This window comes from Chinchilla lanigera, unplaced genomic scaffold, assembly GCF_000276665.1.
Source record: "Chinchilla lanigera isolate Chin_1 unplaced genomic scaffold, ChiLan1.0 scaffold00018, whole genome shotgun sequence".
NCBI lineage: Eukaryota > Metazoa > Chordata > Mammalia > Rodentia > Chinchillidae > Chinchilla > Chinchilla lanigera.
The window spans coordinates 28,423,354-28,447,392 of NW_004955419.1; the positions used below are offsets into that span (position 1 = coordinate 28,423,354).

General features: G+C 45.0%; 1 protein-coding gene across 1 annotated transcript in view; it reads left to right on the forward strand.

The window, feature by feature from the left end:
• The window catches only part of Shb (Src homology 2 domain containing adaptor protein B), a gene marked incomplete at its 5' end in the record, with an annotated part of 132,595 nt that continues 108,556 nt past the window's right edge, over positions 1 to 24,039 (forward strand). Inside the window, 1 exon segment of the mRNA XM_005382857.2 lies at positions 1 to 1,118. Coding sequence (XP_005382914.2) covers positions 411 to 1,118 — 708 coding nt within the window.

The following is a 24,039-nucleotide window of genomic DNA, read 5'->3' on the forward strand; positions in this document are numbered from 1 at the left end:
CGCGGGTCCTGGCTGAGGCGGAGGCTGCCCCTCCGACGGGGCAGGCAGGAGCGCGCTCCGCGGCGGGGCGCACGGCCGGAGCGTCCGCGGCGGCGGCTGCTCTGGCCCGGTGCTCTAGGCGGTCGCCGACTGAGACCCTATGAGACGCGCTCGCGGGGGGCGCGAGACCCGAAGCCCAGGCGGCGCGCGGCGTAGGCGGAGAACAGCGCTGCAGCTGCTGGGGTCCGAGAGCGGCCGGCAGGAGGCGGCGGCGGCGAAGGCGAGAACTTGAACTTGGCGTCCGGAGCGGGCGCCCCGGACGCCCTCCGCCGGGGCCGGGGCGCCGAGGGACCTGGGTTGCAGCGTTGGCCCCCGGATGGCCGCGGCGGCGGACCGGGCTCCCGCGCCGCGGCCCTAGGCGGCCTCTCGCCATGGCCAAGTGGCTGAACAAATACTTCAGCTTGGGCAACAGCAAGACTAAGAGTCCCCCGCAGCCGCCGAGGCCCGACTACCGCGAGCAGCGGCGCCGGGGTGAGCGGCCCTCGCAGCCCCCCCAGGCCGTGCCGCAGGCCGCCTCGGCGTCCTGCGGTCCGGCGGCCGCCTCCTGTTTCTCGGCCTCGTCGGGCTCGCTGCCCGACGAGAGCGGCAGCACGAGTGACCTCATCCGTGCCTACCGCGCGCAGAAGGAGCGCGACTTTGAGGACCCCTACAACGGGCCCGGCTCGTCGCTGCGCAAACTGCGCGCCATGTGCCGCCTGGACTACTGCGGCGGCGGCGGGGAGCCCGGAGGGGGCCAGCGCGCCTTCTCGGCCTCGTCCGCGTCGGGCGCCGCCGGTTGCTGCTGTGCCTCCTCCGGCGCCGGCGCTGCCGCGTCCTCGTCGTCGTCCTCCGGCTCCCCGCACCTCTACCGCAGCAGCAGTGAGCGGCGGCCCGCCACGCCTGCCGAAGTGCGCTACATCTCCCCAAAACACCGACTCATCAAAGTAGAGAGCGCCGCCGTGGGCGGGACTGGGGACCCCCCAGGGGGGTCCTGTTCGGGCGGCCGCACCTGGAGCCCGACTGCCTGCGGAAGCAAGAAACTGCTCAACAAGTGCGCCGCCTCGGCCGCGGAGGAGAGCGGGGCCGGCAAGAAGGACAAGGTAAGCTGCTTCTGATCCTCACCCGAGGCTCCAGAACCATTGTGGGCGCGGGGAAACCTAGGCACCAGTCGTGTTCCCAGTCCTTACATTAACTTCGGCCTCGGACCCAGGGGTCAGGGCTCCTGCGCTGCACCCACGTTTTGACCCCTTCCACACGCACTGCCCCAAATGGTTGCTCTGGCACCGTCTGTCTTGCTGCTGCTCCCAAAACGCCCCTCTCCGAGCCCAGAGCTGGAGTGAGCGCCCCGCCCAGCCTTGCCCAAGGAAGAGAGATCCAGCCAGCCCTTCCGGCTCCCAAGTAAAGTCAAAGAGCCGAGGCTGTCGCTAGCTTGAAAGAGCTTTTACCCTGTCTTACACACACACACACACACACACACACACACACACACACACTCACTCACTCACTCACTCACTCACTCGATGTGAATAGGAACTGAGGTCCAGAGCCGGGAAGGGACTCGAGCGATAGTTCATGGCTTGGTTTCAGATCCGGACTGGCACTCTGAGAATGGGTATATGTAAATCCTTCTGAATGCCCAGCCTCCCTGCCGGGTTTCCCAGCTGGGCAGGCTTTTGTACTGGAGCCACACCAGGAACCCCCACGCGTGCTTTTCCGGTTGAAATGCTCTATCCCCTAGAGCGGTCCTGACGGATCCAGGCTGTTTCGCCTGCCGCGCGCTGCAGGAGGTCCGCCTGTCAGGCAGCAGAAAAGAGACCCATTTTCCTTCCCGGCCTTGTCCCAACCCTAGCTTTCCAGGGACAGGGGGACTTTATGACAACCCCCTTCTTAATTTATCAGGCCATCTTGATCCCCACCCCCACCCTTTGAAGCAGGCCAGTTAATTACAGCCAGACCCTGCCAGGGCTCCCCATCACACTCCAGAGACGTGTTCCCTTCCCCCATAAAATAATACTTGTTCTGTCTACTTCTGGTGGAAGGCAGTGTTTTGATTAAATCTGAGGCCCAGTGGGAGAGCTCGCTCCTTAGGGCAGGGTTGTCTGGTTGTCAGGCTCCTGCTCTCTTGTTCTTCCCTGCATTCTTTTCCCCAAGGTAAACTTTTGCGTAGGCCAGGGCTGGGACAGTCTGATCGAGTCCTGTTGGATGTCCCAACTGGAAAGAGACAGGCTCCTACCTGCCAGCTAGTGCTTGGAAAGATCTTTTTATTTTCCTGGAGGGAGGAGAAAGAGGATGCTTTCCTTTAATTTTTTGGCCTAGCCCTTCTCCCAGATGTCCCAGAATATCTTCTCTCCAAGCACCCAGGATGCTATACCCGGATGACAACTAGGAACCACCGGGCCTGTGGGCTTGTGGTTGATCTGTGAATCTCCTGGCCGTCTTTTGTGTGGCCCACACTTGACTGGGAGAACCTGGAATTAATGATTTTGGAAAGCTGGGAGAGATCTCTGGAGAGATGAGCAGCTGGTGTACCTGCATCCCCATTGTTACCCAGGACCATCTCTTAGAGCCGCAGATCTCCCTCTCTCTCCTATTGCTAGTGGTTCTATTTGCTTACTTTTTAAAAGTCTTTTATGGCTTTCAAAACTGTAACAAATATTTTTTCTCAATTACAATTAAGACTGTTTCAGATACTTAGGCATAGCATGTTTTGTAGCTGGAATGTCAAGTGTATTTAAAACTTGGCTTCATTCCTTCACCAGATATATCCTGTGGCTCTTCTTTGTGCTCTCCCTTGCCAGGCTCTGGAGCGGGACCCCTTGCAGGGTTAATGTCAGCAATGAATGCCGTGACCCAGCTGCTGTACCATTATAGGTGTTGTGATGGGGCCTAGTGTTAAAGGGATAGTCAGGGAGGGCACCCAGAAAGCAGGACCGTTATCAAGGCTGGGGCAGGTGGTAACAACAGGTGGCTGGAGAGGACAGCCTGACACTTTAGGGGACTGCATGTGACGTCTCATATGGTTGGAATTGAGAGGTCAGATTAGGGCAGAACCCTAGCAGGACAATAATGTCTGGGAGGGCCTTGTAAGCTTAGCTCAGTGGGGAACCGGTGAAAGGATTTAGCTGTTGCAGTGACCTGATCAAACATAGCTTCTTAGAAACCATCTCTGGGCTGCTTTTCACCTCCTACGTTGTGACTTCGTGCTCTTTGATCTTTTAAGAAGTTGTCTGTCTCCGGAGACAGGGATTGTAGTTACCAGATGTTTTTCTACCAAGCAGGAAAGGTGACAGCTGGGGAGGGAGGAGGCAGCAAGGCATGGTCTGCAAGGCCAGTACGGTGGTTGTTCACAAACTTCAGTGCACCTGGAGGCTGGTTAAACCTCAGACTGACTGGCCCACTCCCCCGAGTTGTTGGATTCAGTAAGACTGGTGAGGGGGGCTGATAATTTGCATTTTGACAAGTTTTGGGGAGATCTTTGGCTGCTGATCCTGGAACCACTGTGGCTTCTCTCTCCTTAACCTTTCCCCTGGGTTTTCTGGCCAGAGCTCCTTTGGATGCAGACTCCAGATGCCCTGTCTCTGCCCTCTGTGCATGGCCACTTCCTGGTCCTGGGCCAACACCCCATCCCCATCAGGTAGTCAGGAGGCAGTCTGATTTTCACATTATTGCCAGCCAGACAGCTTTTGGAAGGCCAGGAATACTGGAGTCCAGCCTTTAACATCCCAGAGCCTTTTTTCTGCCTCCATCCATGGATCCAGGAAAGCCCACTGTGGGACCCTACTTCACCTTCAGCCAGCCCAGCTGGCTTTCATCGTCAGTCCTTAGGGAACTGGATGAGATTGTCAGGTCTAGTGAATGCCCCTTGGTGACAGGCCCTGGGTTTGGTTTTAACTTCAGACCTGAGTTGAGGTTACTGTGGTTGGAGTGGGAACTTTTTAGTCAGCGGATCCTCCTTCCACTGCCTTCGTGCCACCTGTATCCCAGTTTACCCTTAGGGTCCCCTATCCTACCTCCCTAAATACTTGTACCTTCTTCTCTCACACACTTAGGCATCTACTGTTCTCCTAAGTGAGTCTTGGGGTGCACACACACTTGACCATAACTCTCCTTCCCCCACCAAGGCTGGCATCCAGTCTGGGGCAGTTTCCCTTTTTTGTTGTTGGTGTCTTTTTTTTTTTTTTCCCCCAGTACCGGGAATCAAACTCATGACCTTGCGCTTGCCAGGCAGGCGCTGTGCTGCTGAGCTAAATCCCCAACCCCATTTTTTTTTTTTTCTTTTTTTTTTGAGACAGGGTCTCACTATGCAGTTCAGGCTGACCATGAGCTCACTTTGTAGCCCAGGCTTGTCTTGAACTTGCAGTGATCCTCCTGCCTCAGCTTCCCAAGTGCTGGGATTATAGGCATGCACCGCCAGGCCCAGCTCATTTTCCCTTTTAAGATCTTTTGAAAGAGCAATTGTTTTTTGTTTGTTTGTTTGTTTGTTTTTCCCCAGTACCAGGAATCGAACTCACGACCTTGTGCTTGCCAGGCAGGCGCTGTGCCGCTGAGCTAAATCCCCAACTCCTAAAAGCAATTTTTTTTACTGTGCTCTTTCTCTTGTAATATAACTTTGTCAACTTTCAGCCAGCACTTTGTACTGAGAGGTATCTTGGTACAAGTATTACCCTGGAAGGAGGGAGGGAATGAAGCAGAACACTTGTTAGCCACTGATCTCTGGCCTGAGCCTCTAGAGGAGACTGATGTGTCTTTTCTTGTTTTGTTAATACAAATTTGTGATGCAGAATGAATAGATTCATCTGAGGGAGTGAGTATGTGTACATACCACATCTTAATCTGGTGGGTATTTTTTTATCATTTGTTTCCTCTTTTTTTTCCTTTTTTGGTACTGGAAATTAAATTCAGGACCTTGTGCTTGCTGGGCAGGTGCTGTGCCACTGAGCTATGTCCCTGGCCCTGTTTTTCATTGTTTTTATCTTGAGAATTTGGAGAGATCTTCATCTAGAAGGTGGCTTTGAGCTGAATGTAGAGATAAAAGTGGAATTTTGTGCAGGAGAGGAGGTGCCTACAGGCTGTAGGAATGTGTATGTGTCAGAGTAATTGTGTATACGTGTGTGTGCATAAGTGTATGCACATATGTGGAGAGTATGTATGTGTATATGAATGTATATAAGACTCCAGTGTAGGACATGTGCTTGGAAACAGCTTTCATGCTTGGGAGTGAGAGGTGACAATGTGAGGGAGGTAAAGGCTGACATTTAACCCCCATAGGGGAGTCTGAAAACTGGTGAGTCAGAAGCAGTGTGCTCAGGGCCATGGTTGAGGCGCATCCTATGTTATAAAACAGCTGCCAAAATCTGAAGGAAATAGGGCTAGATAGTTAGGGGGCTAGATAGTTAGGAGACAATTGTATTTTACTTCAGGTGAGAGATGGGGAGGGTCTGAACTCCTGCGAAAAAACGAAAGTACATTAAGTAGAAATAATATTCCTGCAAGTTGTGCTTTGTATAAAAAATGATGACAAAAAAGGCCAGCTGCTTGGTGAGTCCCCTTTGGGGCAGCCAAACAGTTCTCACTCATATGTTTTTCTGTTCAGAAAGTCTTGTTTCTTTTACCGTAATTAAGTAAATATTTGACCACAACCGAGAAAGTCGAGATGCATCATGATATCAGTTTTCCTGGGTTTTCAATACATATTAACATTTACCAACACTTGATATTTTATCAGTATTCACAGTATTTGTTTTTTGGGTTTTTTTGGTTGTTGTTTTTGCTTTTGTTTTGGTACTGGAAATGGAACTCAGGGCCTCACACTTGCCAGGCAATCACTGTGCTGTTGAGCTATGTCACTGGCCCTATAGTATTGAGTTAAACACATTTTCCATACTGAAGTGTTGTGGCTTGTCTCTAGATGTCCTCCCCAGCCCAAAGCCTCATGCAGTCATAGGTGGAGACTTTTTTGCAGGTAGCTGGAACTAGAGTGTGTGATGCTGGGATTGATTCATGGTGTGATGCTGGGATTAAGAGTGTCTCACCTTGGGTATGAATGCTTCCTAAGGGTGGGTATCCTGGATAGAATGTAAGGAACAGAAAGAGGGCTACTGTTGCCCCTTGCCTCTTGCTGTGTGCTTCCTCAGTACTTCAATGCTTTGCTGCCTTCTGCCAGCCATAAACTGTTTCTCCTCTGTGATTCCCCTCTGCCATGCCACTATGCCTTGGAACCAGCCAACTATGAACTGAAATCTCTACAAGCTGTGAGCCAAATAAACCTTTCCTCCTTTAACTTTGGATGTCCCACTGAACCCAGCAACAAGAAAAGTAACTAAGCATGGAATAACTAATGTCACATCTAACTTTTTTTGTTTGTGTGTTTAACACCTAGCTAACTGTCCCTGAGCTGCCTGGTAGGCAGGGGGAATTCAAAGAGAAATCAGTGGTGGCTAGCTTTCAGAAGAATAAGTTTCTTAATCTGCAGTTAGATGTAATCAGCTGTGTACCCTCAGGTTCTTCATCTGTGGATTTAAGCAACTGCAGATCAAAAATGTTTGAAAAAAAGTCACTAACCTTATACAGTCATTTTCTTTTTGGCCATTCCCTAAATAATACAGCAAACTACCAGATACATAACATTTACATTTTTTTTTAGGTATTATAATCTAGAGATGGTTTAAAGTATATAGAAGGATATGTATAGATTATAGGCAAATACTGTGTCTTTTTTTTTTTTTTGGTACCGGAAATCGAACTCAAGACCTTGCACTTGCCAGTCAGGCACTGTGCCACTGAGCTAAATCCCCAGCCCCTGTGTCATTTTATGTACAGGACTTGAGGATCCTTGGATTTTTGATATCCAGCGAAGGTCCTAGAAGCAGTGTCCCACGAGTATCAAAAACTGGTCATGTTAGCTTTATATCACAACCAGAGGAAAGCCAAAAGACCAATGTATGAAAAGGGCTGGGAAGGTCTGGCAGTGGCAGGTGGAGCAGGGCTATCAGGAGAAGGTGACATCTGAGCTGACTCCCAGGGCAAGGAAGTGGGAAGAGATCCTGGGGGCTTGAAAAAGTGGTGGCAAGCCCAGCATGCCAGGTACTAGGGGGAGATTACAGAAGGAGTTTGGAGTATGCAAAGGGAAGAATGAGTATTGCCTTGCTGGGGAGTTGTGACTTGCCATTTGGTCCTCTTCGCAGAAAATACTGATGTCAGGCTTGATGGAAACCAGTCAGATATGTTCTGTCAGTCATTGCCATTTGATTAACAGTGACATTCTCCAGTTTTGCAACTGTCCTTTTGGAAAAGATTGGGACCAAATTTGATAGCTGTGATTTGGCTGGGGATCTTTCTCCCTCTAAGTCCCATGAAGGATAGTGTGAGAGAAAAGGTGCATAGCAAATCCAGATTTCCTCATTGAGTCCCCAGAAAAGAAACATAGTCTCCAGGTTTCATTCTGACCACTTCATCCTTTAGCTTTCAGTCATACTAGGTGCTGGGTCTAGGTTCTGTGCTAGCTGTTCCTGCATGACAAAACACCCAAGACTCATTTAAAGGAAAGGTTAGCAGACTTCTCTTAAAGGGCCAAGGCCAGATAGCAAATGGTTTTAGGCATGTGGGCCAGATGGTCTCCATCATACCTGGTTAGCTCCATTGTTGGAGCTTGAAAGACAGTGGGTTAATTAGTATAGCTCTGTTCCAATAAAACTTTATTTATAAAAATAGGCAGCTGGCTGCCATGTGGGCTGAGGTTTTCAACCCAGGCTTTACAATAGGCTTTTATTGTATAGTGATTGAACCCACATATCTGAGTAGCTTTCCTCATTTTAGCTGGGCTTGCTCAGCCCTGCTGATCCTAACTGGACTTTCTTACATGTTTAGTTGGCTGGTTAAGATGGCCTTGGGCTGTGACAATTCACTTCTGTTCCGTGTGGTTCCCTCATCCAACATGTGTTCATATAATAGTTGCAGGATTCCCAAAAAGCATAGAGACTCATAACATTTCTTGAGGTTGGTAACTGGCACTGTCCCTTATGCTGTGTGCTGTTGGCCAAAGCAAATTACAGTTTGGGGCCAAGATTTAAGGAGAGGAGGAGCTGTAGAGTCCCATGGCAAAAGGCAAAGATACAGATGAGCCATTAGTTAGAGCCTTCGATGCTGTCATCTGAGGCATATAATATTACCCATCTTATGGATAAAGAAACTGGTTTAGAGATGTTAATGATATACATAGCTACCAAGTAATGGAGTAAAGGTCACCTTTTTTAGTCTGAGTCCACACCTGTATGCTTTTTACTGATTTGTTCCCACTGTTTCCACATTTTAAATGGAGGTAGAAGAGCCAGGCATGGTGGCACATACCTGTGATACCAGCACCCAGGAGACTGAGGCAGGTGGATGGCAAGCTTGAGGCTACCCTGGGATATGTAGTGAGTTCAGGTTTGGCTTGAACCACATGGTAAGACCCTATCTCAAAAAATAATAGGTAGATAGGTAGATACATGTACAAAGGCTCTGCTGTTTACTGAGATGTGTGTTTTAAGCTTCTTCATGCCCTATGCTTACTGTTTCTCTTCTCTCATCCCTCTGACTGATTCCTCCTTTCAGTCTGGGCTTCAGTGTCCCTAGAAAACTCCCCAAAGCTGCTTTTCTCTTTCTTCCCATCTGCCTTGAGTTCCATAAAGAAGATGTTAATATAGCACTTGAATTATTTTATGGAGAAATTCTGTGCACAGGATTGGCATATCCCAGAGGACAGCTGCACAAAATGTGTGTCATGTAACTGTCATGTCTTCTCATTCTAACACCAAGCATTCCCTCCCTCAAAGGACTGGCCTTGCTGTATGTACTCTATTTTAAAGAAACACACACACACACACACACACACACACACAGCCAAAATTGGTGTGCCTTGGCCCGTACCCATGAGGAACTTTAGTTTCCTAGAAGGAGATCAGGTGACCATCTGCTCTAATCTGACAACCTCAGAACATGACTGATTACCCCAGGACTTAACCCTCATGACTTGACCCCATTCTCTCCCTGCCCCTAAAGCATTTCTGAGCCATAAAAGTGGGTTTAAAGGGCAAATCTGAAACAGGTGTGGTTTCCGTCAGTCATTCAGCAAAGCCCTCCCCTGAGTTTAGATCGGCTGGGAGAGTCAAGGGAGTGGCCTGTGGGGAAGGATAGATAGGTTTGGCTATAGACGGTGATGGTGAACCTTTTAGAGCTTTAGGTGATAAGAAATAGTCCACGGTGGCATACATGCATTTGGTTTGCCACCACTACAGGGGTTTTAGGCTTTGCAACCAAGAACTGAGGTGCTGGCCACATGCCCCACTGGCTAGCTGGGGGTGAGGTATGTGGCTGGGCTGCATTTCCTGCAGGACAGAAACAGGCTGCAGTGGTCTCTGATTTTTTTTTCTTTTTTTTTGAGACAAGCTCTTGCTAGTAGTCCAGGCTGGATTTGAACTTGTGATCCTTCTGTGTTAGTCTTCCCAGTGCTGGGTTACAGGAATGTACCACAATACCTGGCTGGTCTCTGACTTCTTAACTTCTGTTTGGTCTGTGTTGACTGAGGAATTGCTATGTCTAGGCCACTTTCAGTAAGTATAGAGATGAACCAGGAGCTAGGAATTACCTGGCCCTAAGGAGTTTATGCTCTCATGACGGCACAAGAACCACAATTGAAACACAGATATATGTGGCAGAATTTATAAACGAAGTGGTGTGGATGACTGGGAGCCATTCTGACATTAGAGGCTGTTTGGGGCAAGGCCTTGATTCCTCCATGGAGCCAAAGGAGAAGTGGAGTGAGGAGGAAGTTTATTTCAATTAAGGGAAGCTAGGAGGGCTTCTTGGAGGAAGAGCATTGGAGTAAAGGAAGAGTAATCCCTTGAATTAAGGGAACTTTCCACAGTAGTGTTGGTTAATATATATTTTAAGCCAGGCACTGTACTGTGTGCTTTATATGTAGCTTTTTCTTCACCCTACACACAGTCCTTTGAAGTAAGTGATGATCTTAATCTCTTTTTTACTCAGGAAAAAACTGAGGCACAGAAAAGTTCCATAACTTGTCTGAGGTCACATGGCCAGGAAGTGGCAGGGATGAGATTTGAAGCTGGATCCAGAGTGTTTTTAATCACTGTGTCATATCACCGCAAGTTGCACAGTCTCACGCCTGAATTTTCTTGGCCTTAGTTTTAGCTTGTCTTGATCTTTCTGTTGGACTAGGCATGGTAACACACACCTATCATGCTAGCACTGAGAGTGCCTGAGGCCTGGGCAATTTAGTGAGACTGTCTCAAAAAGGGCTTGGGATGTATGTAGCTCAGTGTAAAGTGCCCCAGGTTCAATCCACAGTACCAGGAAAAACAATCTGTTAGCATTGTAAGAGTGATTCATTTCTGTGTTTATGTAAGTATTCCTCAGTTTGAAGGGTGCTTTTCTTTGTTTGTTTCTTTGTTTGTTTTTTACATTTGGAGATTAAACCCAGGGTCTTTGCACTGAGCTGCATTCCCAGCCTTTTAATTTTTTAATTTGAAGACGGTTTTGCAGAGTTGCCCAAGCTGGGCTCAAGCTTGTGGTTCTCCTGCTTCAGCCTCCCATAGTGCTGGGATTACAGGCATGCACCATCATGCTTTCTTTGAAGGCTACTTTTTCACCTGTAATTAGCTTTGCTTCTCAGGGGCACTGTGTGAGGAAATCACCCTGATCCCCACTTCCAAATGGAGAAGCAACAGGCTCAGAGAGAGAAGTGGAGTTTGTCCTGCCTCAGGACAGGTTCTGATCACGCCAGCAGCCTGGCTGGTGTTCTGAGCCCAGTGCCCTTTGGGCAGAGGTGGTGTGGAGGTAGCTTGGTCAGAGTTTCAGTCCATAGGAAGGGTGATAGGCTGATTGATTTCCATTTCTTTCTGTGTTTTGATTCTCAAATGCTTTGCTGAGACTGTTAAGGCACATGGACGGAGAACCTTGCTTCCACAATGGAATTTTCCTTATCTTCCTGTTTGGTATTTTCCAGTACTATTTCTATTAATGTTTCACTTTCAGAAGCACTAACTTCCTGAGCATTTGAGCTTTTTCAATTGCTGAGCCAGGAAGAACTGAATTTGCCTCTCAATCATTCAGTTCCTTTCCATTTTCTCCAAGGGGAACTGTCTCTGGCTTTCCCATTATGCTGAAAAGGAAGGATCTTGGAGGTGGGTCCAGGGTATGGAGAGAGAATTAGTCAGGACCCTGGGGGATGACTCAGCCCAGTGTTTACCAAGCAACACTTAATAGTAATGGTCAGAAAGAGGTTTCCAGAGCTGAGGAGTGGAGAAGTGATTTAACAGGTGGGTGGGGTGGATTCTTTGGGCTGTGACTTTTGGATTGGACCTCCAGAGCCCATGCCAAGTCCTTTCTCCTTATTCATTCATTTATTCACTCAATATGTATTGCTTAGGGCCTGTAACTTGCTGGGTATTGTTCTGTGTATGTGCTGGGAGTAGAGCAGTGAACCAAACAGAACAAGTCGTGCTCCCTGAGCTTATCCTCTCTTGGGAGAGTCAGTCATGCTCACAGGTCAGGACTGGTGACTGTGGAGAAAAGAGGATAAAGAGGCTAAGGTGGGCCTGAGTTTGGGTGGGTGTCACTTCCTTTGGGTGCTCAGGGAGGGCTTTGTTGAAGGCTGATATGGTATGAGTCACAAGGGTTTCCAAGAAGAGCACTGCAGGCAGAGGGAAGAAGCCTGAGGCTGGGTCATTCAAGGAGCAGCAACTAAAGTCTGCATAATCTGGGGGTGGTGGTGCTGAACAGGAGTTAGGCCTTGCGGGGTGAGTAAGGTCTTTTACTTGATCTTTGAGTAGGACAGAAAGCCACTAGGGAGGGTTCTAAGCTCAGGTTAGAGGAAGGAGACAAGAGGTCAGTGAGAAGGGCCCCTGCCTCCGCTGGTCTGAAGTCATCCAGTACTCCAAATTCAAGAGGCCACTTGCTTTGTTGTATGGCTGAGCTAGGCACCTGGGAGGGTGAAGGTGAGTGCCATGGTTAAGTGTCCAGAACACAACTGGAGCTGCCACTGTTTTGCTAATCAGAGTGCTTTAATACTGATCACTGCTGAATTTCTGCTGTGTGGGGCTCACACGATACAGGGAAGAGGCAGAGCTAGGGAAATATGCGTCTCTGGATTTCTCCAGTCTATGGTGAAATTCTGAAAATGAAAATGATCAGAAAGTTCTTAACAGTGAGACTAAAGCATTTTGTTGGATATGCACTCCCAGAAAGCCAGACAGCCCCATAATCCCTCTGATGCATTCCAGAGCCAAAGCTTGTGATTTGGGGACCACGTGGCTTTCGAGGAATGGTGTAGTCCCTACCTGCCCTTCTGTGGTTGCCAGTGTGAGTTGGCTGTGTTCTGAACCAGTTCTCAGAAAGAGTCAGGCTTGGATTTTGAGGTATATTTCAGTCTTTGTTATAACTCTTTCCTCCCTTATTACAAGATAAAAAAAAGTTTGGAGTAAAAAATACAGATTAGCCAAACTAAGATAGAAACCAACCCTAATTGTATAATTAAAAAAAAACCACCATTAGCATTTTAATGTTTTTCCACCTCATATCCATTTTCTTGCTACAAAAATTAAGTATATTGTGCATTTTTTGATGTGCTCAAAGACGCAGAGTGATGTCTACATTATCTTAACTATTAAACAACAGCAATTTAATGGCAGCATTATATTCTGTTTGCATATGTCAGCTCTTACATTTTGACTAACTGTACTGTGATGGCCACCTTTGTAACTTAATTCTTTGCAGAGGTCTGTGATTACTTTCCTGGGATTGATATTGAGAATTGTTGGGTAAAATGGTAAAAATTTTGATACATTCCATATATTCAACGTATCAATAATTTGGTACATTCAGATTACATTCTGGAAACACTGGGGATTTTAAGATAATTTGGTTTAATTTGCAATTTTTTTGGTTATTGGTGCACGTGGGCATTGGACATTTGTGTTGGTTTCTTCTCTAGAATTACTTACTTTTGTCTTCTCCATTTCTGCTGCAGGAGTTTTCTTTTCATTGGTCTGTAAGAACTCTGTGCAGTGAGGATAGCAACCCCTTGCCTGCCATTTTGGTTGCAGAATGTTTGTTAGTTTGTAATTCAGTTTTTGGTTCTGTGTCTAGTGATTGTTTTTGCTTACTATGAATTATTTTCTGTTGTTAAATAAGGCTCAGTATTCTTCAGGATTTCTTGAGTTTGCTGCTTAGAAAGTCTTCTTCACTCCAATATTGATTTCATATTTCCTTCTGATACTTTGATGGTTTCTTTTTACATTGAGTAGTTTTAATCTATCTGTAGTCTGATTTATGATACAAGGTGTGTTTGTCCCTTTATTTTTCTGAACAAATAGTTTGTTTTGCGACATCTCTTTGCTTGCCAGGTCTTTTTTTTTTTTTTTTTTTTTTTTTTTTTTTTTGGTTTTGGTTTTTTTTTTTCCCATACTGGCAATCAAACTCACGACCTTGTACTTGCCAGGCAGGCGCTGTGCTGCTGAGCTAAATTCCCAGCCCCCTCAAGTGCTTTTTTAAACTCAACTATTTTGACTCTTGTCTCTGTTTAGGTTTTATCAGTGATTATGATAGGATGATGAAGGCTTTTGTGTGCAGATACCTATGTTTGTGTTACATATTTAACTCCTGACACCTGAGGGAAGCAACCAAATATTAGCACTTTATTCTCGATGCCAAACCTGATGCAGTGGTTGTCATCCAACTAGAGAAGCTTCACCCACTCTTCTGTGGAGTCAGCTTCTCTGCAGGTGCCTGGCTGCTTAGATGTTTTTGGTGTGATCACTCACGGGTCAGCCCTACCTATGTGGCTTTAATTGAAAGAGTCTGTTTCAGGTTTTGCGTAGTGACATTGTGGAGAAAGAGATGTACCATTCCTGTAACACATATTTTAGATGCCAGTCACGTTCCAGCACTGGGTTGAGTCCTGCCGGATAATTGGACACGATTAAGCCCAAGTGCTCAAACTCAGAGCACAGGAGGGTGTATTGGAAAGGCCCATGAATATTTTCATTGCAAGACAGAAAGAGTTCAGGGCCAGCATACAGAGGCAGGGGAACGATTTCAGAAAGAAAAGTAGGAGGGAGAAGCATTTGAGCTTGAGGTAGGCTGTGGCAGTAGGAGCTGGAGAGGAGTGTTCAGGTTAGAAGACTGGTTCAGACTTGAAGATGTGGCATGTGGGGTTACATGACATAGGTCACTTAAATTTATATTTTATTTATTTATTTTTGTGCTGGAGATTGAGCCCAGAGCTTTCTCTATGAGCTACATTCCCTGCTCTTTTTTATTTTGAGACAGAGTGTCTCTAAATTGCTGAGGTGATCCTCCCCCTTTAGCCTCCCAGAGTGCTGGAATTACTAGGTGTGCGCTAACACGCCCAGCTACATAGTCTTTTTTTTTTTTTTTAAACCTATCAAAGTCCAATTCAAGCAATATGAATTCAGAGTTCTTCCTATCACCTAACCTTTTCTTTCCCTGCAACCCAGGTGTCCTACATCTTCAATCAGTGAGAGACCCTTCCTCAGAGGCTCTGGTCTGTTTGTCTTTTCTGGCTCAGGCTGCTGTTGGGATGATACATCCCGCTGTGTCTGCTGCAGGGTTTGTGACGTTAACCAGTTAGTGCTGGAAGAATAGGTTCAATCCAGGAGAGGTCATCAGGAATAAATCCAGAAAGAGTAGTTGTTGGAACACTGATGAACATTTCTGTTCTAAAAGGCTGAGGGTCATTGGGGCATTTCATGCCACTGAGCCTTAGATCGGCCCCAGAAGCACATTAGAGTCACCTGGAGAACATTTTTTAAAATTTCGGTTTGTGTGGTTCCCACCCCAGACTAGTTAAGTCACAGTTACTGAGGATGGAGCCTGGGTGTCCGTATTTTGTAACTCCCCAGTTGACTGTGACCTCAGGCAAGGCAGAAATCTGAGCCTGGAGGGATCTTCCAATCTGAGCTTCTTTCATCCATGCTTGCAAACTTCAGTGACCAGAAGGTTTGTCGTCCACCACCTAGGCCAGCCACTTTCATAGCTGGGTTGAAAGTTTGTTCTTTTGTCTAATCCAATTTAGTATAAGTTTTATCTGTTTACATGGGACTTCGGTGGGCTGAGCTATTTCTCTGTAGCCTACTGCTGCCTTGGTGTGTCTCTGAGGTCAAATAGAACAAGTCTGATCTTGCTTCTCCCACATGACAACCCTCAGGTGTGAGATGATATCTTCTAAGGCAGAAGGCAGCTTCAGGCTGTAACGCTGTCCCACAGGGGGTTCTTAGCCTGGATACCAACTACCAAGAACCCCTTAGTATCATAAGAGTGGAGCCCTGGATGGAGTCCAGGCCCAGGAGCTTCTTGTGGGTTAGAAGTGACTACAGGAACAAGTTCTGGTTGAGTACATTGTACAAACAATTGATAGGAATAGGGTCATATTTACTGGTGGACTGGTAGGGGAGAGGTCTTGGCAGAGAGAGGGGAAGAGTAGGCAGGAATAGATTCCCAAGGGAAGCATTTTGGGACCCACCATACAGGACTTTAGGCCTCTGTAGGCAGCAAATAGAGCAGAAGTTGTGTGGCTGAGAGTGACATGGTGTCAGAGGCTGGGCATTCTGTCCTTGGAGGGCCAGCCAGCAAGGCCACACATCACAGGTGCCCAGAGCTGTTGATCCAAGCACAGCAGCACTGTGATGGTGTTCCACTGTGGTGGCAAGAAAGGAGCACTGGCTTTAGGGCTAAAAGTCCTGACCTCATATCCTAGCCCTAGGTGCTTTGAAGCTTTGTATGTACTGTGGGACAAGTGATTAAATTCTCTGAGCCTCCTGGCCATGTGGGCATAATGATGGATGATGTTTTCTAATCATTGTGCTTCATACTATACATCACACTTTTCATGTGTGATCCTTGTGATAGATCTTTGTAATCATGAAAATCCCTATATTACAAATAGCAAAAACCATTTGGGAGATGAGGTCTGGGGAAAGGAAGTAGAGTGGTCATTGTGAGAATTAAATAAAATGACTTGCCTCAGTGGTGAAGCACAGAGCCTGGCCCATGAAAATCTTTGTCAGTGTTTGTTTGTGGTACTGGGGATGGAAAGGAAAGGCACACTACCACTGAACTACATCTCCATCTCTTTTCATTTTTATTTTGAGATAGGTCTAAATTGCCTTGGCTCTCCTCAAATTTGCAGTCCTCTTGCCTCAGCCTCTCAAATAGCTGGGATTGTAGGTATGTGCTACTGGTGTGGTATGAATGATTTTATATTAAGTTCACAGCTGTTCTGCACCTCAGTCCACCTTCAAACTTCAGGCTTCTTCTAGCCACAATAAAGCCAGCAATATCACCCTTAAAAAGTGACCCTGTGGGCTGAGGATGCAGCTCAGCAACCCAAGCACCTGCCTGGCAAGTGAAAGTCCTGAGTTCGATTCCTGGTACCAGAAACTAAACCAAACCAAAACAAAACTGACCCTGTTATCCTGATAGGTCACTTTTGGTAGATGCACGCTTCCCTGCAGCTGGAGAGTAAAGTTCTCCCTGGGATCCCCACTGTGTTCTAAGAGGTGTTGCACACTCTGTACTAGGGATTGAAAACAAGGGCTTTGCACTAAGCAGCATCCCCCCATTACCCATATTTGGTTGAACTTGTGGTTCTGCCTCAGCCTTCCAAATTGCTGGGGTTATAGGCATGCACCGCCATACCCTGCTTCTTAGAGCTTTCTGTATGTTAACTCATTGGTCTCTACAACATTCCTTAGGAGGAAAGTTCTGGTAAGAGTCCCGCTCTGTTAAGAGTCCCATTCTGCATGCAGGATACAAGGTGACATAGCTAGTAATTAACAGATGGAGCTGGAGCTGGAGGTCAAGCCCAGGCAGTTAGTATGGCTCCTATGTCTGCCCTTGACCTCTGTGCTACACAAATGCATAGGGTTGTGACAGAAGACAGGTCCATGTCACCAGGCGGACCCAGAACCATAAGGCCAGAGCCGTTTAGAAACCATAGCTATCATCAGTAAAGTGTCTGATTTGGCCTGTGCACTCTTTATATGTGTTTTGTCAGGATATTGCTGCAATAAAGCACCATGGAAGGCCTTGTGGAAAAGGTGGTATAGGAGCTGGGCCTTCATGGGACAGAGAGGACTTGCTGTTTAAAAGACCAGTGAATGTGACAATGGTATCCTGGGAGGGGGCTCGGAATGGCCCTGAGTGGCTGATGCTGGAATGACAGCTGGGACTAGGCATCTGAAGGCTTTCAGATCCAGGACACAGAGTTTGGTCTTTGTTCTATGGGTGTTACAGTAAAAGGTATTGGAGCAAAGGAGAGACGGAGTCAGTTTTATGCTTTAGGAAAACTTGTGTGTCTGCAGCTTAGAAAGATGGGTTAGCGGGAGGGGAGCTTGGAGATGGGGACCCAGTTAGGGAGACATCAGATGCTGGAGGCAGGGGCAGTATTTAACTGACTGCTCAGGCAGCTCTCAGGCAACTGGTCAATGAAGGGAAATGGACCGAGTGCCTGTCAAGCAATAGATTTTTTTGGGTTGCAGCTGTCAATAACCAAGATGCTGTCTGTGAGAGTCGTTAAGTTACTCTGCTGCCAGAGTATTTGTCTGTATTCTCTCAGAGCAGAAGGAGAACACACTGGGTCATCAGACAGAGTCAGGATGGCAGTGCTGATACCACGAGAGCAGCTGAGTGGAAGAGACCCTGTGTAAATCTTACTACTCATCTCTGTAGAAACAAAGAGAAAAGGACAGAGCCACCTACCAGTGCATCCATGGGGAGCTCAGGAATTGGGGATCTGGCTGTGCATTGACAGAGCTACTCCCTGACCTTGACTGGGAGGTTCTTGGAGGCACTGCTGTCCCCACTGGCAGCACTGCCCAGAGCTGGAGACAAAGCAAGAACGATTCCAAGATGAAATCCATAGTAGTGGACAGTAGAAGGGAGCCATGGTGAAAATCCATGTCATCAATGGATTTTTCTGAAGAGAGGATGCAGTGGGAACAGGGGGCAGCAGGGCTCTGAGCCAACGCTGGTGAGTGGTCTTTGGATATCTTCTCAGGGGACAAGCTCTTTGAGAGTAAATGCTGAGAATGCTTGAGGTACTTGAAGGGAAGGAAACACTGACCTTCATGAAGGTGTATGCTGGGCTCATTCACAGAGCCTGCTGAGGATCCCTGCCCTGTTACTTCAGTCACCCAGATCACTCTGGCCAGCATGGCTGTCTTCACAAGCCTGGAGGAATGCTTTGTAAAGATCTAGGAATAACACTGCTGTTGTTGACTCCTTCTCACTGGGCTTCTGTGGGACCCTGGATCCTTCTAAAAGCCATCTGTTGTGTGACTGCGAAGTGACAAGATGGTGGGAGTCAGTGTCATCACTTCCAGCTCACCCACAGGACAGCTGAGAATATTGTGACAGCCTGGATTACACTCCCAGAACTCAGGCCCAAAGGTTGTATAAGTGCACACACTGAACCCAGGAGTGCATCTAGGGTGTCATCTACTTTCCCCTTGGTCCCACCCCAAGATTCAGATTTGGCATCACCTGCAGATGAAGATAGTAGTGAGCCTGACTTTGAGAAAACAGGGCATTTACCTTCATTCAAGCAAGCCCTTTGCATGGAGGAGTCCTAAAGGTTATTAGACTTGAAGCCTGTGGTGAAAGTAGAAATTGCTGGTAGTGACAGCTCAGAGGGCTGCTGATGGAGCAGTTTCATTGCAGAATTTGTAGTCTATGGGTGGAATGGAAGCACTTTCTTTTTCTTTTCTCCCTCTTGCTCTCAATTAGGAATGCCTTTTTTTTTCTTTATGACCCTTTAAGGAATAGTTGTTCCAGCTGAGTGCTGTGGCCCACACCTGTAATCCCAGCACTCAGGAAGTTGAGGCAGGAGGGTCATACTGAGTTTGAGGCCAGCCTGGGCTACATAATGAGTTCAAGACCAGCCTGAACTACATAGTGAGACCCTGTCTCAAAAAAGTGGAAAAAAAAAAAAAAAGGAGTAGTTGTCCCAGAAAATATCTTAATCCGTTGGCTTTTGATACTGTCTTAGCTTTGGTGATTTCTTCTGGTTTTATCAGTTTCTCTACAGACTAGCAAATGCTTTGGAATATTAGATCACTTAAAGTTCGACAGCTTGTAGTTCCACTTGTACTCAAATATTTTGTACCTTGAAAGTACATTTCAGCTGTGTGCCTTCTATTATTTGGAGAGTTATACTTGGACATTTCTGATGGCCACCTTGATAGTAATGGAAGAGACTTTATATCTGTAAGAGTACTGAAACAAAGCAAGAAGTTCATACATTCTTGTGTATTGCCCAGACTATTTTTAAAAAAAAGATTAAAAAGGGGTAATCCCCTGGTAGGGGGAGGCCTGGCTTCCTTAGAACATCTGTATATTTGAATTTCAAAATCATGTTTGATTGGGGCTGGGGATTTAGCTCAGCGGCAAAGTGCCTGCCTGGCAAGCGCAAGGTCGTGAGTTCGGTTCCTGGTACCGGAGAAAAACCAAAAAAAAAAATCATGTTTGATTATAAAATCACAGTCTAAAAAATCAGAGACTGATTGATTGATTATAAAATCACAGTCTGATTTTTGATTGATTATAAAATCACAGTCTGATTGATTATAAAATCACAGTCTAAAAAATCAGAGACTGGGAAGTTAGAGTAATTGTAAGTCTATTCCTATAGCCACCAGATTATGACAGTTTCTTTACTGAAAGACCACTTGAGTCCTTTCAGTGGAGGACTTGTTTTGTTTTGTATTACTTTGTTTTGCAGTGCTGGAGATCGAACCCAGGGTTTTGTGCATGCTAGGAAAGTGCTCTATGACTGAGCTATATCTCCAGGCCTTGATAAAGGACTTCTGACATTTCTCAGCATTGGTCTGCAATTGGATGTTTAAAACATTGACTGACATTGACAGGTGGACCCAAAATCACAAGGTGTGATTTTTGGGGTTATAGCAAATTGTATATCTTATATATAAATTGTCATGCACTTGTTTAAAATGCCCCTACAGAAAAAAAAGAAGGGGAGCCAACAACAGGAAAATAATACGACAAGGATAAAGTCAATATCGACAAGGATAAAGTTATATCAATTGTAACCATCAATGTTAATGGTTTCAATTCACCAATCAAAAGACACAGACCGGCAGAATGAATCAAGAAGCAAGAGCCAACAATATGCTACATACAAGAAGCACATTTAATTCAAAAAGTAATTCATAGACTGAAAGTCAAAGGATGGAAAACAATATTGTTTGTGACAGGAACCCAGAAAAAAATAGCAGGGGCAGACAAAATAAATTTCAAGCCAAGACTGATTAAGAGAGATAAAGAAGGTCATTACATCCTTGTAAAAGGAACAATCCCAGAGGAAGAGATAACAATCATAAATATATATACAACAAATACCAATGCAGCCAATTATATAAAACAAATATTTGAAAAATAAAATAAGTACTAATACAATTGTATTGAGAGATCTCAATACCCCACTCACAAAAAGACAGATCAACCCAACAAAAAATCAACAATGAAATATTTGCACTAAGCCAAACTTTTGAACAAATGGACTAAGTAGATGTCTACAGAGTGTTCCACCCCACATAAAAATAATATTCTTCTCAGTTGCACATGGAACATTCTCCAAAATAGACCTCATACGAGCTCATAGAACATGCTTACATAACTGCAAAGGAATTTAAATGATCCCATGCATATTATCAGACCATAGTGCAATGAAATTGGAAATCAATGGCAAAAGAAACCATAAGAACTTCATAAACACATGAAAATTAAATAGCACCCTCCTGAACAACCAATAGGTCACAGATGAAATTAAAGAAGAAATGAGACAGGGCTGGGGATTTAGCTCAGCGGCACTACGCCTACCTGGCAAGTGCAAGGTTGTGAGTTCGATTCCCGGTACCAGAAAAAAAAAACCCAAGAAGAAATGAGACAGTTTCTACAGTTAAATGAAAACAGTAGTATGACACACCAGAACTTAGGGGACATAATGAAAGCAATCCTAAGAGGGAAATTTATAGCAGTGAATACCCATGTCAGGAAAACAGAGCAACGCAAATGAACAGCTTAATGATGAACCTCATACTTGTAGAAAAGGAGAGCAAGCTAAGCCAAAAGCTCATACAAGGGAGGAAATTACAAAGATCAGAGCAGAAATTAAACATATTGGAGACTAAAAAAATAATGCAAAGAATTAATGAATTGAAGAGTTGGTTTTCAAAGATTAAAATTGACAAACCCTTATCCAACCTTATCAAAAAGAAAGGAAAGACTCAAATCCATGCAATTAGGAATGAAATAGGTAAAATCACAACAGACCCTGCAGAAATCCAGAAGATCATCTAACTTTGAGAACTTGCATTCTAATAAGATAAAAAATTCAGAAGAAATGGACAGATTCCTAGATACATACAAATTACCAAAGCTGAATCAAGAAGATACAAAAATAAATCAATATCAATCAATGAAATCAAAGATGTAATTAAAAACCTACCAATAAAAAAAAAAGCTCAGGCCCTGACAGATTCACTGCGGAATTCCACCAGAAATTTAGAGAAGACCTAACACCACTACTTTCAAACTCTTCGGTGAAATTGAAAGGGAAGCAACATTCCCAAATTCATTACCGGCAGCAAGCATTACCTGATACCAAAACTGGAGAAGAACCCACCTAAAAAAGAGAACTATAGGCCAGTCTCCCTAGTGAACATAGATGCAAAAATCTTCAATAAGATACTGGCAAACAGAATGCAGCAAATCAAGAAGATTATACACCTTGACCAAGTGGGATTCACCCCATGGATGCAGGGATGGTTCAACATACACAAATCTATAAAGGTAATACACCAAATTAACAGAGCCAAGGACAAAAATCATATGATCATCTCAGTGGATGCAGAAAAAACTTTTAACAAAGTCCAGCACCCATTCATGATAAAAACCCTTCAGAAAATTGGAAGAGATGGTCTTTATCTCAATCTGATAAAAGCCATCTGTGACAAACCAACAGCCAACATCATACTAAATGGACAAAAGCTGAAAGATTTCTCTAAAATCAAGGCACAAGACAAAGATGTCCACTATCACCACTCCCGTATTTTTCGCCATGCGCTAAACTAAATTCGAAATGGATCAGAGTTCTAAATATTAAAATAGAAACATTAAATCTACTGGAGGATAGAATAGGTAAAACTCTTGAAGACATTGTTAGAGGCAAAGACTTTATGAATAAAACCCAGATCACACAGGAACTATCACAAAGAATCAACAACTGGGATCTGATCTTATTAAAAAGCTTTTGCACAGCAAGGGAAACCACTAACAGGGTGAAGAGACAACCCACAGTGTGGGAAAAAATGTTTGCCAGCTGTTCCTGAGGCAAAGGATTACTATCGAGAACATATAAAGAACTCCAAAAAAATCATACTTTCCAAATTTAAAGATCCAATCCAAAAATGAGCATCTGAGATGAATACACACTTCTCAGAAAAAGAAATACAAACAGCAAATCAGTATATGAAAGAATGCTCAACATCACTGGTCAATTTGAAAGATGCAAATTAAAACAACACTGAGATTCTATCTTACCCCAGAAAGAATGGCTATTATCAAAAAATCAACCAATAACAAATGCTGGATGGGCTACAGGGGGAAAAGGAACCCTTCTCCACTATTATTGGGAGTGTAGACTGGTGCAGCCACTGTGAAAATCAGTGTGGCAAGTTCTCAAACTAGGATTGGATGGTCCCATTTGACGCAGCTATTCCCCTTCTGAGTATCTTCCTAGAAGAATTAAAAACATCATATCATGGTGATATATGTGCACCCATGTTTGTAGCAGTGCAATTAGTAATATCTAGATCTTAGAAACAACCCAAATGCCCATCAACAAAGGAATGGATAAAAAAGATGTGCTCTTTTGATACAATGGAGAACTACTCAGCCATAAAGAAAGATGATCTTGAGAAAGATAAACTGGAGACTTACAGGTAAATGGATGCAACTGGAGATCATACTCTTAAGTGAAATAAACTAGATGCACATGTGTAAACGTTATATTGTCTCCCTGGTGTGAGAAGCCGAAAGAGTAAATAAGATTCAAAATGTAGACTAGATATTGTAAAATGGGAAGAAGATTCAAGGAGAAACGGATTGTGGAATGGAGAAAAGAAAGGGAAAAGCAAGAAAAAATATATATATGATAGTTGAGATAGTTATACTACGAATTTCTCTTAGTTCATTGAAAAAGGTTTGTGCTAATATTGTTTGGACAGTTAAATGTCGATATCTTGTACTTTACCCTCCTATTGTTTTGAAATTTTGTTTAATTGTTTCTCTTTAAAATAAATAAAATAAAATAAAATGCCCCTATAATACCTGCTCAGATACCTCCCTGATGCCAGTGAGGGAAGTGATGTGGAGTAATAAAGGAACTCTGCTCAAGTTAGTCTGGATTTAAAGTGACAGTCTGTGACCTTGGACAAGTCGTTGGACCTCTTTGATCCTCTTTCCCCATCTTTGAAATGAGGATACTCATCCGCATCCTGAGGTCAGCTAAGAAAACATCTATGAGAGAACTTTATAACCAAAGTTGCCTTGGGCTGGGGATTTAGCTCAGCGGCAAAGCGCCTGCCTGGCAAGCGCAAGGTCGTGAGTTCGGTTCCTGGTACCGGAGAAAAAACAAAACAAAAAAAAAAAACAAAGTTGCCTTAAAAATGTTGTCAGCTTGGTTTCAGGTTAGAAAGTGACCAGAGATGTGGGCAACAATGGATACAACGTAGGGGTCTTTAGAGTTGCTTCTCTGGGACCCAGTGGTTTCCTCCTAGAAGTTTAAGGATAAAATAAAGAGACTTACAGTGATTTAATTAAAAATCATCTACAGATTTGGAAAAACAGGACATTGGAAATTACCTAAATATTCCTCCATGGGAAATGGCTAATGTGTGACATATGACTATAGTGAAAAGAAGT